Genomic DNA, 12,991 nt, shown 5'->3' with positions numbered 1-12,991 from the left:
AGCCACGCCCCTCTCTTGTAGTCCGCAGTTCCGTTAAACGTCAACTTAACTTAATTAATTTCTCACTGAATTGTGCTGGATCGGTGGGTATTAAAAGCTAAGAAAATTTTAACAAAAATCTTGTAGCAATTTAGTGCACTCTTTATATTCCCGCCTGTCTGATTTTCGTCAGGTCCTTCCGCTATTGTGACGTCAGTGATTTAGTGCGCGAAACGTGGCTGCGCGCGTCCTCGATTTCCGATTGGTCCCGAGGAGAGTGACGCCATCGCTACTATAAAAGAACAAACTGGCGGTGGCGCGCTGTTCAAATCTTACTGTAAGTCTGACTGTATTTTAGAAAACGTCTGAAACAATCGACATGGACTGCTTAAACGTAGCCAAAATTTTACCGCATTCCCCACAGAAGATACGAGGACAGATTCAGGTAACTCTAATATTATATTTATAATATTTAATGCCCTTTTAATTCATGAACTCCGTGATGATGTATGTCATGCAGATAACATCTAAATATTAACGTAAACGTTTAAATGTTTAAAAAGCGAGCGTGTTTTTTATTTATTATTATGAATTTGCTTTCGTAAATGTAAATGATTACAATGAAATCAGTATCTGTCATCTTCTCAGGTTATTTTCGGACCGATGTTTTCAGGAAAAAGGTGAGGATGAATAAATCATCAGTACACACATGTTATGTTATGAAATATGAAGGTGAAACTCTATAATCAGTGTTTTAGTTTTAGCGGATGTGCAGCTGTTTGGCGCGAGAACGGTTACATTGTTACAAAGACAACGCGAAGTTAGCGCGAAAACTCTTTTCAGTGACTCTAGTGTTCCCAGAAAACACCAGCTGCTTATGAACATATAATACTAGATTTCTAAATGTAACATTTTACTTTGACAATAGACTGACTGGCATGCGAAAGTTTGGGAACACTTGCAGAATCCGTGAAAATGTGAATAATTTTAACAAAACAACAGAGATCACACTAAATGCATGTTATTTTTATTTAGTTACAGTCCTGAGTAAGATATTTTACATTAAAGATGCTTACATTTAGTCAACAAGGCAAAATAAATCACTGGTATTATTAAAATGCCCCATTGGTTGTTTGTGGTTACCAGTTTTCTGATTGTTCATGAGTCCCTTGTTTGTTCTGACCAGTTAAACTGAGCTCTGTGCTTCAGAAAAATCCTCCAGCTCAGCTTTCCAGCATCTTTTAACCCTTTTGCACGATTATCGGACGGAATGCTACTTTAATAGTTTCACATAACCAAGAAAAAAAAAAGAAAATTTAAACATCTGTTCAGAGAGCATTCAGAAATCACATCCACAAAACTCAACATTAGCCAAACGATCTTTAAACGTGTTTGTGTTGCTGGGTGAAATCATTGCTGTCAGGATCGTCACAATGCTGAGACATACAGGAAAACAATCCATGACTCTGATGCATATAAGCACATCATACAATCAAGAGAAGTGTGTTTTTAATCTGCTGGGTAATAATGTGTTATTTGCATTATGTGTGTGTGTGTGTGCAGCACTGAACTGATGCGGCGCGTGCGGAGGTTTCAGGTGGCTCAGTATTCCTGTCTGCTCATCAAATACGCCAAAGACACACGCTACTCTCAGATGGGGATGGCCACGCATGACATGTAAGAGAGCAGCTTGTGTGTGTGTGTGTGTGTGTGTGAGATCTGAGGGTCGTGTGCTTTGTGCCGCAGGAGCACGATGGAGGCCGTTCCTGCCAGCCGTCTGCGGGACGTCCAGAGTCTGTCGCTCCAGGCCTGTGTCATCGGCATCGACGAGGGACAGTTTGTATGTTTCTGTTCAACTCTCTTCAGTCATTGCTCGGCTCAGTCACACACTGATTAACAATCACCATCTTTTGCAGTTTCCAGACACCGTTGAGTTCTGTGAGGAAATGGCCAACATGGGAAAGACCATCATAGTAGCAGCACTGGATGGAACCTTCCAGAGAAAGGTGTGATGATGAGAGATCACTCCACAGACACTTATATATCACCTTATACACTAGCGGTCAAAACTCTGGGAGCAGAACGATTTCAGTGTTTTTATAGGAGTCTCTTCTGCTCATCAAGGCTGTATTTAGTTGATCAAAAATACAGGAAAAATTGTAATATTGTGAAATATTATTCTAATGTAAATCATCTGTTTTCTGTGTGAATCTGTGTTAACCTGTAATTTATTTCTGTGATGCTCCGCTGTATTTTCAGCATCATTCCTCCAGTCTTCAGTGTCACATGATCTTCAGAACTGTTCTGCTGCGTTAGATTTTATACTTTTTTCAGGATTCTTTGATGAATAAAAAGTAAAAAAGAAGAGCATTATAGAAATTAATACTTTTCTTTAGCAAGTATACTTTAAAATGACGATAAAGACATTTATAATGTTACAAAACATTTCTGTTTAAGATGAATGCTGTTTCTATTCATCAAAGAATCCTGAAAAAATCGACCCAACTGTGTTCAACATTGATAATAATCAGAAATGTTTCTTGAGCAGTAAATCATCATATTATTCTGATTTCTGAAGATCATGTGACACTGAAGACTGGAGGAATGATGCTGAAAATACAGAAATAGATTACACTTTAACACAGATTCACACAGAAAACAGATGATTTACATTAGAATAATATTCAAGTATTTTTTATCATATAAATACAGCCCTGCTGAGCAGAAGAGAATAAAAAAAAGTTAATGTTCAAAAAACTTGACTGATATTTGCATTTAAATAAAAAATGGTTATTTGAATATCTCTGTTTATATGAGTATTGAGCAGTGTTGATGACCTTTGACCCTTGTGTCTGCAGCCCTTCGGTAATATCCTGAATCTGGTTCCTCTAGCGGAGAGCGTGGTCAAACTGAACGCCGTCTGCATGCAGTGCTACAAAGAAGCCGCTTACACCAAAAGACTCGGAGCTGAACAAGAGGTGAGGACAACAGTATCTCCGTCTGGACAAACACACGCTGTGTCACATCCTCAGACGTGAAACCTCACGGCTTCTTGTGTTCGGTTTCCTCAGGTGGAGGTGATTGGTGGAGCTGATAAATATCACGCGGTGTGTCGAGCGTGTTATGGAGGGCTCATGGCGTGTAAAGAGAACCACGATCCACACAGAGAGGAGACGCCGCCGCACGTGATGTCAGGAAAACCGCTCGCTCAAAGCGCTCCACGAAAACTCTTCGCTTCCCTTCATTTATGAGCCGGACTGTTACCACATAGATTTAACTCACTAGAGTGAGAATTTAGCACTTGCTTCCATTTTTTCCTGTGTGTACAGTAGCTTGTAGTTTAAAGTGGTTTGTAGTTTAAAATATAGTGGGTTTGTACTTTCAGTTTAATAATGAGTCAATCATTTGTATGCATTTTAATTTAAACAATTTTAAAATAATTTATAATTGTCTAACGGAGCGACCAGCTGACACCCAGAAACACTGCCAACGAGTGATGTGTTATGATTATAATGAGAACGAATAAAATTTGAGTTGATTTTGAGATGTTGCTTTCCATGTGCATGTTACGACAAACATTTAGAGAATCAAAAACGATTTGTCAAAGAGCTAAATTATTTGTAGTAATGACGACTAGATTAGAGAGCGAGCTCTAGCAAGTCTTGTGTTCCTGTGGCTCAGTGGTAGTTGTGTTAGCATTGTGAAAGGTCATGGGTTCGATTCCCAGAGAACGTACTGATACAGGTGAAAATAATAATAATAATTGTATAGCCTGAATTCACTGTAAGTTGCTTTGGATAAAAGGGTCTACTAAGTGCAAAAATGTAACGATCAAATATGTTCTGTTGAAGGCAGTTTAAGACATTTTGTTTCCAAAGGGTTGCATTCATTTATTTTATTTAGATATTGCATTCATTTCTTATTTAGAATACAAACCAGTGTTTTTGCTTTTAGCTGCACTTTAAGAACTGAAGCTGGTTATTCATTGAAAACTGAGTTTGAAGGCAACAACAAATAAAAAAAAAAAAAAAAAGTAATGAAGCAAACTGCAAATCAAACATTGAAAACAAATGTTTTATATATGTGTATATTAACATATTCCCAGATGATAAGATTTGAAATGGTTGAAGTGCAATGGATAAACCTTATCAAATCAATGTTGTACGGCAAGAAAACAGATCGAACAAAGATTTGCATCACATTGTGTTCATGTAAATCAGTAAATGTTTTCATATCCAGAAACCAGATTTAGCCATGACTAACATTAAATCAGATCTGGAAGCAAAATAAAAGCATGCTTCATTTATGACCCAAAACTATCATTTGCAGCTTGACTTGACATGCAATCCGGTAATTGTACCACGGTGAATCACGCCAGCTCTTCATTCACTAACACAATTAGTAAACTGGGTCAAGGGGCTCTTTTTGTTTCCATCACATTCCTACTCATTCAGCTGGGAAAACGTTAACAAACTGCTGTAATTCCAGTGTGAGCGACAGACCTGCTCCACAATAACTTACAGCTTTATTTCAGCTCATCAGTGCAAATCTAAACTCATCTACAGTCACGTAAATAAACACTTGAATATTTACACATTTAAGGCCACGTGTTAAATGGCAAACAGTCTCCTATTGGCTGCCTGCCGAGGCTCCTCCCACATCCCGAGGCGCCAGGTGACCTGGGTGTCGTGTTTCAGGTTTCTGTGCGTGTCACGTGTCAGTAGACGGGCGGCTGGTAGCTGCTCTGGCCGGTCGGGTCAGGATTCGGTACGAAGGGCGGCTGATGGAAGACGTCTTGACCCGTGTTCTGGAAGGAAGGATATGTGGGCGGCGTGTAGGTGGTGGGATACGGTGAGGTGGGGTCCACCGGCGGATCGACGTAGTTCTGGGTCACATCGTCAACACCATGACGAAACCTCACAAGAGCGAAGTAACTTAACGCTCCCTGAGAAGATGAAGAAGATTCATCTGTCAATCAACGACTTGAAGAGAGCTCATGTGGCATTTAATGAACTTTTGGGACAGTACACCCAAAAATGTATTAATTCACCCTCATGTCGTTCCAAACCCGTAAGACCTTCGTTCATCATCAGAACACATTTTGAGATGTTTTTGATGAAATCCTAGAGCTTTCTGACCCTGCATAGAAAGCAATGCAACTGAAACAAACATGTCTTACTGGATTGAAACGACATGAGGTTGAGTAATTAATGACAGAAATTTTATTTGTAGGTAAACTAATCTTTTAATAATAGACAAGGTTTCTCAAAACTTGGTTTTTGAAATAGACCCCAGGTGAACAGGGTAAAATGTGAACTAAAAGATATTAATATACTTCCAACAGATGATTAATCACAATAAGGCATTGTTTCGTATTGCAAGTTTTCTGAAATGTTGTTTAAATATGCACAAATTGATTTGCATTTTGAGAAAATAATATTGAATATTATAAAGCCAGATTTAAAGATTGTTTGAGTGGATTTTGGATTTCACTTTTTATCACTCCATAAATCAGAAAATATTGTCAAAAGTATTTTTTGGGAATAAGTTGTTGTATAAATCAGTGTGACTCATATATTCACAAACCCCTCAGTAGAATCCTTCAGAATATAGAGAGGAATAAAACTAAGTTTTGGTGTTTGTAAGTGCTGCTGAAGTGGATAAAAAACTAATTTTGAGAAAACAAATTTAAGTGACTTTAAAAATATGTGCTGTAATTGAAATGTATGGAACAGATGAAGTGTAATAAAATAAACACTTCTGGATGTTTTCTCTCCACTAGTCTGAAAGATGACATGGAAAACAAAAGAGACCTAAATTGACCTGTGCATGAAAAAATAGCATTAAATTGTAGGTTTATCTTGAACTGTGGCAGGTTGAAGTAGTTTTGTGGTTCACACACACTCACCCAGGATCCGATGGAAAAGAATGAAAAGACGATGACGGCGTGAACGGCGTCTGTAGGGATGCCGCTGGTGTCTTGGGTCTTTGACCACTGATCCGCCATGAGACAGAAACATACAAACCACAGGAATGTCCAGGCACCTGGTCAACACACCGCACAGGGAGGAATCAGAGTCTCTTCAGACAACACACCAGGCATCTTACTGAAAGAAACCCTTGAACCAAAAATAAAATTTCTTGTTTCACAGAAGGGTTTGTAATGGCATGAAGGGGAGTAAATGGTGACAGAATGAACAGGTGAAAAAATGAGTGTGAATGATATATTCACAATCCCCTCAGTAGAAACCTTCAGAATATAGAGAGGAATAAAGCTGTAAGTTTTGGTGTTTGTAAGTGCTGCAGAAGTGGAAATAAAACTCTTTAAAGATATATATTGAAATTGAGATCTACGGTTGCAAATAGAAAAAGTGCAATAAAAAAAAACTCTTATATGTGTATTTTGGATGTTTTCTTTGCATTAATATGAAAGAAAACATGTTATGGAAGCAAAGTATCACTCCATGAATCAAAAAATACTGTCAACAGTCAAAAAAATTAAATAAGTAAAATTCACTACATTTTCTTAGGAATAAAATGTTAAATAATATGTTGTATAATATAAATCCGTGTGATTGATATGTGAACAATCCCCTCAGTAGAAACCTTCAGAATATAGAGAGGAATAAAACTGTAAGTTTTGGTGTTTGTAAGTGCAACAGAAGTGGAGAAAAAACTCTTTAAAGATATGGATTGGAATTTAAATGTACAGGCGGAAAATAGATAAAAAATATAAAATAAACACTAAAAACTGTATTTTGGAAATTTTCTTTCCAATTAATATGAAATAAGACATGTTATTGAAGCAAAATATCACTCCATGAATCAAAAAATACTGTCAACAGCCAGAAAAATAAAATAAAAAATTCACTACATTTCTTTAGGAATAAAATATTAAATAATATATAATATAAATAAGTGTGAATGATATATTCACAAACCCTTCAGTAAAAACCTTCAGAATATAGAGAGGAATAAAACTGTAAGTTTTGGTGTTTGTAAGAGCTGCAGAAGTGGACATAAAACTCATTTTGAGAAAACAACTTTAAGCGACTTTAAAGATTTGCACTGTAATTGAAATCTACAGACACAAATAGATAAAGTGCAATATAAATCTAACTTAATAAATCACTAAATGTGTATTTGGGATGTTTTCTTTCCACTAGTCTGAATGATCATTTTTGGGTGAACTAATATTAGAATAGTTTTAACATATTCTAATATTAACAGAAAGATTTGACAAACCAGTCAGTGATTAAACTAATGCAGCTAACTGAAGCCACAGAACATACAGGACTTTGGTTTAAACCCTGTAACATGAGGGCTCAGAATGACTTAACATGATTAAAAATAAGACAAAACAAGCACTAAAATAAGTTAACACAACTAATGATCAAAATATTCCATATTCTCACAATTAACATTTCTCGTAAAAGTCTTGGGAAACTTGGTTATATAAGGAAGCTTCATCTTAAAAGACTGATTTCTAGACTAGAAAAGACATGAAAATAATAAGAGTTATTTATATTTTTATAATGATGCACATTTATATAGTTTTGCCAAGTTCTAAAATATTTTTTCAGGTAGAAATTGAGTAAAAATATTTTAAAAAGTTATATTCAATTAATCATGAACATCTAAAATCTTCTAAATTAACTGGTTAAAAAATGAATCCCATTTCATTCAGCTTCTGGAATCCTGAAACCAAATTATTTTAATTATAATTATTTAATTCTACTGACCCTCCCAGTTTATATATGGAGCCCATGAGTATATGATTAAAGCTTAAGAACCACTGATCTAGAATTCCAATAATAAAATGCAACCAATAACATCACAATCATTTTTGTTATGATTTTGAATTTGAATCGAATTTTTAGTTTGTTGTGTGTTTGTCAATTTTTTTAATGTCTGCATACTATTAAAATAAGAAACACTGTTGTGAAAACTTTTTAATGCATTATTTTTCTGTTAATGTTTACTTTAAGTAACAAAATGTTTTAATGGACTTCATTTTAGTTAACTATAATAACCCTGATGTACATTAAATGACAACTAGAGGCCATTTAAAAAAAACTAACAAACAAACAGGAATGAAGCTTTTGACAGCTCACTGATTCACACAGGAAGAGGCCATCTGAGTGACATGTGCATGTAAACAAACACAGGACACTTCTCTTTTAGAGAACGATGCCACAGACAGGTCAAGTGGAAAAAATGACCTTCACAAAATGCCACCACATCTTCGACAGACAGCACTGGCAAACTGACACAGAAATGACTTGAGGAACATCTCACCTGAGAAGCCCAGATCAGCCATCACTATGTACTTCCTCTCCTGAGCATTGCTCATCGAAGGCAGGAACACATCAGCCAATAGGAAGGCGATGCAGGCCAGGAAGGCGATGACCCCGATGCCAACGCCGTAATGACAGGCTCCTTCATTCCTGTTGAAGACACACTTCGCCTGGATTTCAGAGCTGCTGTTCACGTAACCTTCTGCCGTGATGGAGGCAAACACCACGATAGCGAACACCTGACACGAAGAGAAGTGCGTAAGACCGCAAGAATAGAATTAAAACAAACAGCTCTTCACATTTTCTGAAGCAAAGCTCTTTCTAAATAGAACTATAGCTCAGAAGTTTCCAGCGAGGGATCCAAAAACATTTCTAACGTTTCTCTAAACAGAAGTTCGACAGGACTCAAGGATCTGAATGTTTGAAAGAGGGGAATTTGCGATGAATAAAACCTAAATATTTGTATTTATTTATTTTACCGATCAACTGTAATTCACAAAATATAATTTTTGTGTTCATTTTTGTAATTAGAGTACGGAATGGGTGCCGTCAGAAAACAATAATCCACAGCACTCCAGTCCATCAGTTAACAATCCAGAATTTAGATGTTTTTAACTAAAATACGAGTCCATATCCCATAATATCACTTCCTCCAGTGAGAAAGTGCATCTGCTGTTGTCTCTTACACATTTGTTTAGATCTGTTTAAACGCTGCTTGATCTGTGCAGATTTCTCTCCTGATTCAGACCAGAACACTTTTTCACTGGAGGAAGTGTTATTCTGGATTATAGACTCTATGTGTTTGAGTTAAAATCATCTTAATGCTGGATGTGTTTCATCTTTTGTCTTCTCCAGATGTTCACTGATGGACTGGAGTGCTGTGGATTATTGTGATGTTTTTATCAGACACTCATTCTGACGGCACCCATTCACTGCAGAGCATCCATTGATGATACACTCATGCAGTGCTACATTTCTACAAACCTGATGAAGAAACAAACTCATCCTAATCTCAGATGAACTGGGAGTGCGGCGCACATTTTCAGCAAATTCTAATTTTTAATCGAACTACTCCTTTAATTTTAAAAGCATGCGTCTGATTGAGTGTCATGTTACGGCTGAAGCCCTCTGACAAGAGTTACACTTCATGAAGTTTAAATTCTAAAGCAAACAACATCTGAAAGAGAAATAAATGAAGGAAGAGGTCACAGCCACACGCCTCCGTCATCGTTTTTCTATGCATATGTGTCACACAGATCAGGCAAACTGGGTTCTGTCGCAGGCCTCTCGTGTTACTAGCCATCTGCTGTGTTTACATGTCAGCACTGGGACGAGGGCGAGGGACATTCTGTACTTGTGCACTGAATCACATGACACACATTATCACAGACAAAAGAGAGAAGCAAGCAAACACACTCCTGCTGTGCAAATGTGTGTGACGCCGTAAACAAATTACACCAAGCAAGCAAATCTAGAAACGGCTGACGAGGTCATCTGGTGCCGTCAGACCAGGACCAGCTATGAATCCGTTCTCACTTACTCTTTTCTCAGCGTCTGTGGAAAGCCCCTTCACAGAGGATCATATGCCTGAACAGCAAAATTATCTATTTACACTAGTAAACTGAGTTAACAGCAAATTCAGCTCAGTCCATCAATAGGATAACCCTTCAGAAAGACAGGTTTCTATCCTAAAGTAAAGCATGCAGATTTACTCTTCATACATTTACATTATTATGACAAGTAATATTTATCTCTGGAACGCTTTATACAATATAAATGGAAAACTGAGAAGTAACAGTAATTTCTGTTAACAACCACAACATCCAGTTAGTGTTTAAAAACTTTTTTTTTCTTGGTTATGCGACTGACACATTAAAGGGAATGTATCATTTTTATAATTTTGCTACTATTATAAGAACGTTAGTTTTAAATGTTCTCTGAACGTTCCAAAACTAATAATAGTTAAACTGTAATGGACTAACAGTCGACTAAAACTTTTAGAAACAAGAAAATCGTGCCATGAAAGATACATAAATTAAATTTTTTGAGAACATTGCCTACTAGATGACTTTGAATAAGCGACTACAAGACGTCTGTTAAAGATCTGGAAAGCATCTGCTGTGTGCAAACATCACACAGAGGTCAGGTTTACATCATAAACATCTTCTAAACGTCTATTTGAAGTCTGATATGAACAGTCCTATAGAGGTATCGCAGATGAGCAAACACTCCAAAAAAAAACGTCTTGCAGATGTAATGCAGACGTCAAATAGACGTTAAACATCATTAAAGCTGTAAAAAAGTGCAGCTAAACTCAATATTTTACGTTTTAATCCCATTTCACCTTGATCCTGCAGTCGTTTATTGCTCATAATGAGTTGAACGTGACGCCTGTCACTCACCCAGCTGAGGAACCGTATGATGGTTTGAGGCTGTTTGATGAATTTGATGAGATCGAATCCCGTTCCGGCGAGAGAGACTCCGTACGCTGCACTGTTCGACTCCATCGGTGAAACACACTCTCACTCACACACACAGTTTCAGTCTCACACACACACATAAGCGAAGGCTGAAAACACAACACGCACACACACCACCGGTGCAGCTGCTTCGTCACAGACCGGTGTCAGATTCGCGAATGAATCGTTCTTTTAAACCGGATCTTTACGATGATTCGCACCATCCAGACGAACGTCAAAACGAACTGTTCAAAAGAACCGATTCGCTAAACGATTCAAACTTCGTGACATTGAGTGAAAATTCAATAGGTGCAAAGTCTTTAAAGTTACTACAGATCATAAGAGATTAAATTTAATCAGTTTAATGTTTAATAATGAGTTAATTAGCATATTAACACACATTGTAGATTAACAGCAGCTAATGTGTGACTCAAGGACACACAAATCATCTGAAAATGTAATTATCAAAATGAACATACTTGGCTTTATCAAAACATATTTTCTATTTATTTGTAATGTTCCCTCCCCAAAACACACACACACACACACACACACATGTTTACTTAGCTCTCTAAATGACCACAATACATAGACTTCTATAGCTTTTATATACAGATAGTTTTACACTTTTTTTTTTTTTCCTAAATCCATCCTTAACCCTCACAGAAAACTTCCTGCATTATTACAATTTCAAAAAACTTAATTTGCTTTATTTTTTATTCCAGTTTACTAATGAGGATGTCCCCAAATGGAGGTTTTTGTCAGGTTTTGCTCACTTTGGGGTACAAATCTGTCTCCAAAATACATTAAGTAGGTACAAACCCGCTCTTATTTGACATGAATCTGACAGTAGACACATTGTTGGCAGTCTTTGCTTCTGATTGGTCACAGTCATGTCAACCCATGAGCACTTGTCTATTGTGTCAGTCTGAATAAAGCTCTGTCTCAACAGATTAACATGCAACGGATAAAGCTTCCAGTTTCAGTAGATCTGATTAAACTCCCAGAAAACTGGAGATTTATTCTGAAGCAGAGTCTTCATATACCACGGAACGGGCTTCATCCTGTCAAACAGAGCAAAGATGCTTCTAGAAACTACACAGAATTGAAGTAGAACTAGTGGAAACATGAAGAAACCACAGCTATCTGAAGAAAGAACTAATAAATAATAACCTCCTAACACAACTCAGGCGATGTCCCATGTTTATGCTGTTCATAAAGTCATGTGTTTATATATATACACTATGGGGGGTCAGTGAGACTTGTAATGTTTTTAAAGAAGTTTCTCATCAAGGCTGCTTTTATTTGATCAGAAATTCTGAAGAAAACATTAATCTTACAAAATGTTTTTACAATATAAAATAATGGTTTCTATTTAAAACACACTTTCCATTCAAAACATTTGACAGAAAGAAGTTAGTGAAATGCTAGATCAATAGATGTAGTGTTGAATTTGACAACAGGGGGTTTTGTGTTGGTTTTTGGTTAGGTTCAAATTCTTTATTTGTCCCCGATTGGGCAATTCATTGAGCAACAGATAATACAGTACAAATCACACACACAATACTAATACAAAGATTGCCTACTTTTCAGGCATGGCTTAAAATAATAAAACAGTCAACAAACAATAAGTCACTAAATTATCTGTGGTTCTTTATAGAATTGAGAAGCATGAATGGCACACAAAATATCAGTTGGTTCTGAATTTAAGGAGTTTAAAGCACAATCCCGATGGGAACATCTGAAATTCATATTATTTTTGAGAGATGGCCATTTACTCTCTCTCACTGGGATCTGTTTGAGAGGAAGTCTAAGCTCATAACTTTGTTCTCCTCCAGCAGGTGGAGCTGAGGATATGGGTCTGTAATCATGTAAAGGAACTATAATTGACTGTTTCCATGAGTCAGGGACCTACTGTTGGTGCATAGATTGATTAAAAAATAATAAAAAATAGGTCCTAGCTGTTCCACACAACAAGAAAGAACAAGGCTGCCGATATTGGGCCCGGACTTGTTTTGGCTTTGCAGGATTTAAAGGTGTCCACAACACTTCGAGATCCCCAATATTGGGAGAAATCTGAAGTACAGAGGCGTTGTGTGAACATGATGTAGTTCTAGACTAAATCTGAATTCATCTCACTTGCGAAAACACAAATTTAATATTCCTCAAAATTAATTAAAACAGTGAAATGCAAACTTAGATTGTGACGCAAACCTGCAATAATTAAATGATAAATAACACAAATGTATCTAATCC

The 12,991-nt window shown here is 36.8% G+C and overlaps 2 protein-coding genes across 2 annotated transcripts; one reads left to right on the top strand and one right to left on the bottom strand.

Annotated features, from left to right (window-relative positions):
* The first annotated feature begins 305 nt into the window (after positions 1-305).
* LOC113055550 (thymidine kinase, cytosolic) lies at positions 306-3,523 on the top strand. Its single transcript, XM_026221942.1, has 7 exons — positions 306-424; positions 628-659; positions 1,543-1,656; positions 1,726-1,819; positions 1,896-1,985; positions 2,838-2,957; positions 3,051-3,523. The coding sequence occupies exons 1-7, from the start codon at positions 359-361 to the stop codon at positions 3,228-3,230; spliced, it is 696 nt and encodes a 231-aa protein (XP_026077727.1). The 5' UTR covers positions 306-358; the 3' UTR covers positions 3,231-3,523.
* A 962-nt stretch (positions 3,524-4,485) lies between these two features.
* On the bottom strand, positions 4,486-10,907 carry LOC113055549 (synaptogyrin-2-like). Its single transcript, XM_026221941.1, has 4 exons — positions 10,679-10,907; positions 8,278-8,515; positions 5,888-6,024; positions 4,486-4,924 (listed from the first exon to the last, which is right to left on the bottom strand). Exons 1-4 carry the CDS (start codon positions 10,781-10,783, stop codon positions 4,697-4,699), a joined length of 708 nt encoding a protein of 235 aa, XP_026077726.1. The 5' UTR covers positions 10,784-10,907; the 3' UTR covers positions 4,486-4,696.
* Positions 10,908-12,991: the final 2,084 nt, after the last annotated feature.

This window comes from Carassius auratus, chromosome 36 (assembly GCF_003368295.1).
Source record: "Carassius auratus strain Wakin chromosome 36, ASM336829v1, whole genome shotgun sequence".
Lineage (NCBI taxonomy): Eukaryota > Metazoa > Chordata > Actinopteri > Cypriniformes > Cyprinidae > Carassius > Carassius auratus.
The sequence above is the reverse complement of the archived record's forward strand: the minus strand, read 5'-3'. Positions and strand labels throughout refer to the sequence as shown.

Coding starts and splice junctions, on each gene's coding strand:
- LOC113055549 (XM_026221941.1), bottom strand. CDS start 10,783: ATGGAGTCGAACAGTGCAGCGTACGGAGTCTCTCTCGCCGGAACGGGA. Junction 8,516..10,678: donor TCATACGGTTCCTCAGCTGG/GTGAGTGACAGG, acceptor TCTTCGTGTCAG/GTGTTCGCTATCGTGGTGTT. Junction 6,025..8,277: donor GGCTGATCTGGGCTTCTCAG/GTGAGATGTTCC, acceptor TGTGTTGACCAG/GTGCCTGGACATTCCTGTGG.
- LOC113055550 (XM_026221942.1), top strand. CDS start 359: ATGGACTGCTTAAACGTAGCCAAAATTTTACCGCATTCCCCACAGAAG. Junction 1,657..1,725: donor GGGATGGCCACGCATGACAT/GTAAGAGAGCAG, acceptor TTTGTGCCGCAG/GAGCACGATGGAGGCCGTTC. Junction 1,986..2,837: donor ATGGAACCTTCCAGAGAAAG/GTGTGATGATGA, acceptor TTGTGTCTGCAG/CCCTTCGGTAATATCCTGAA.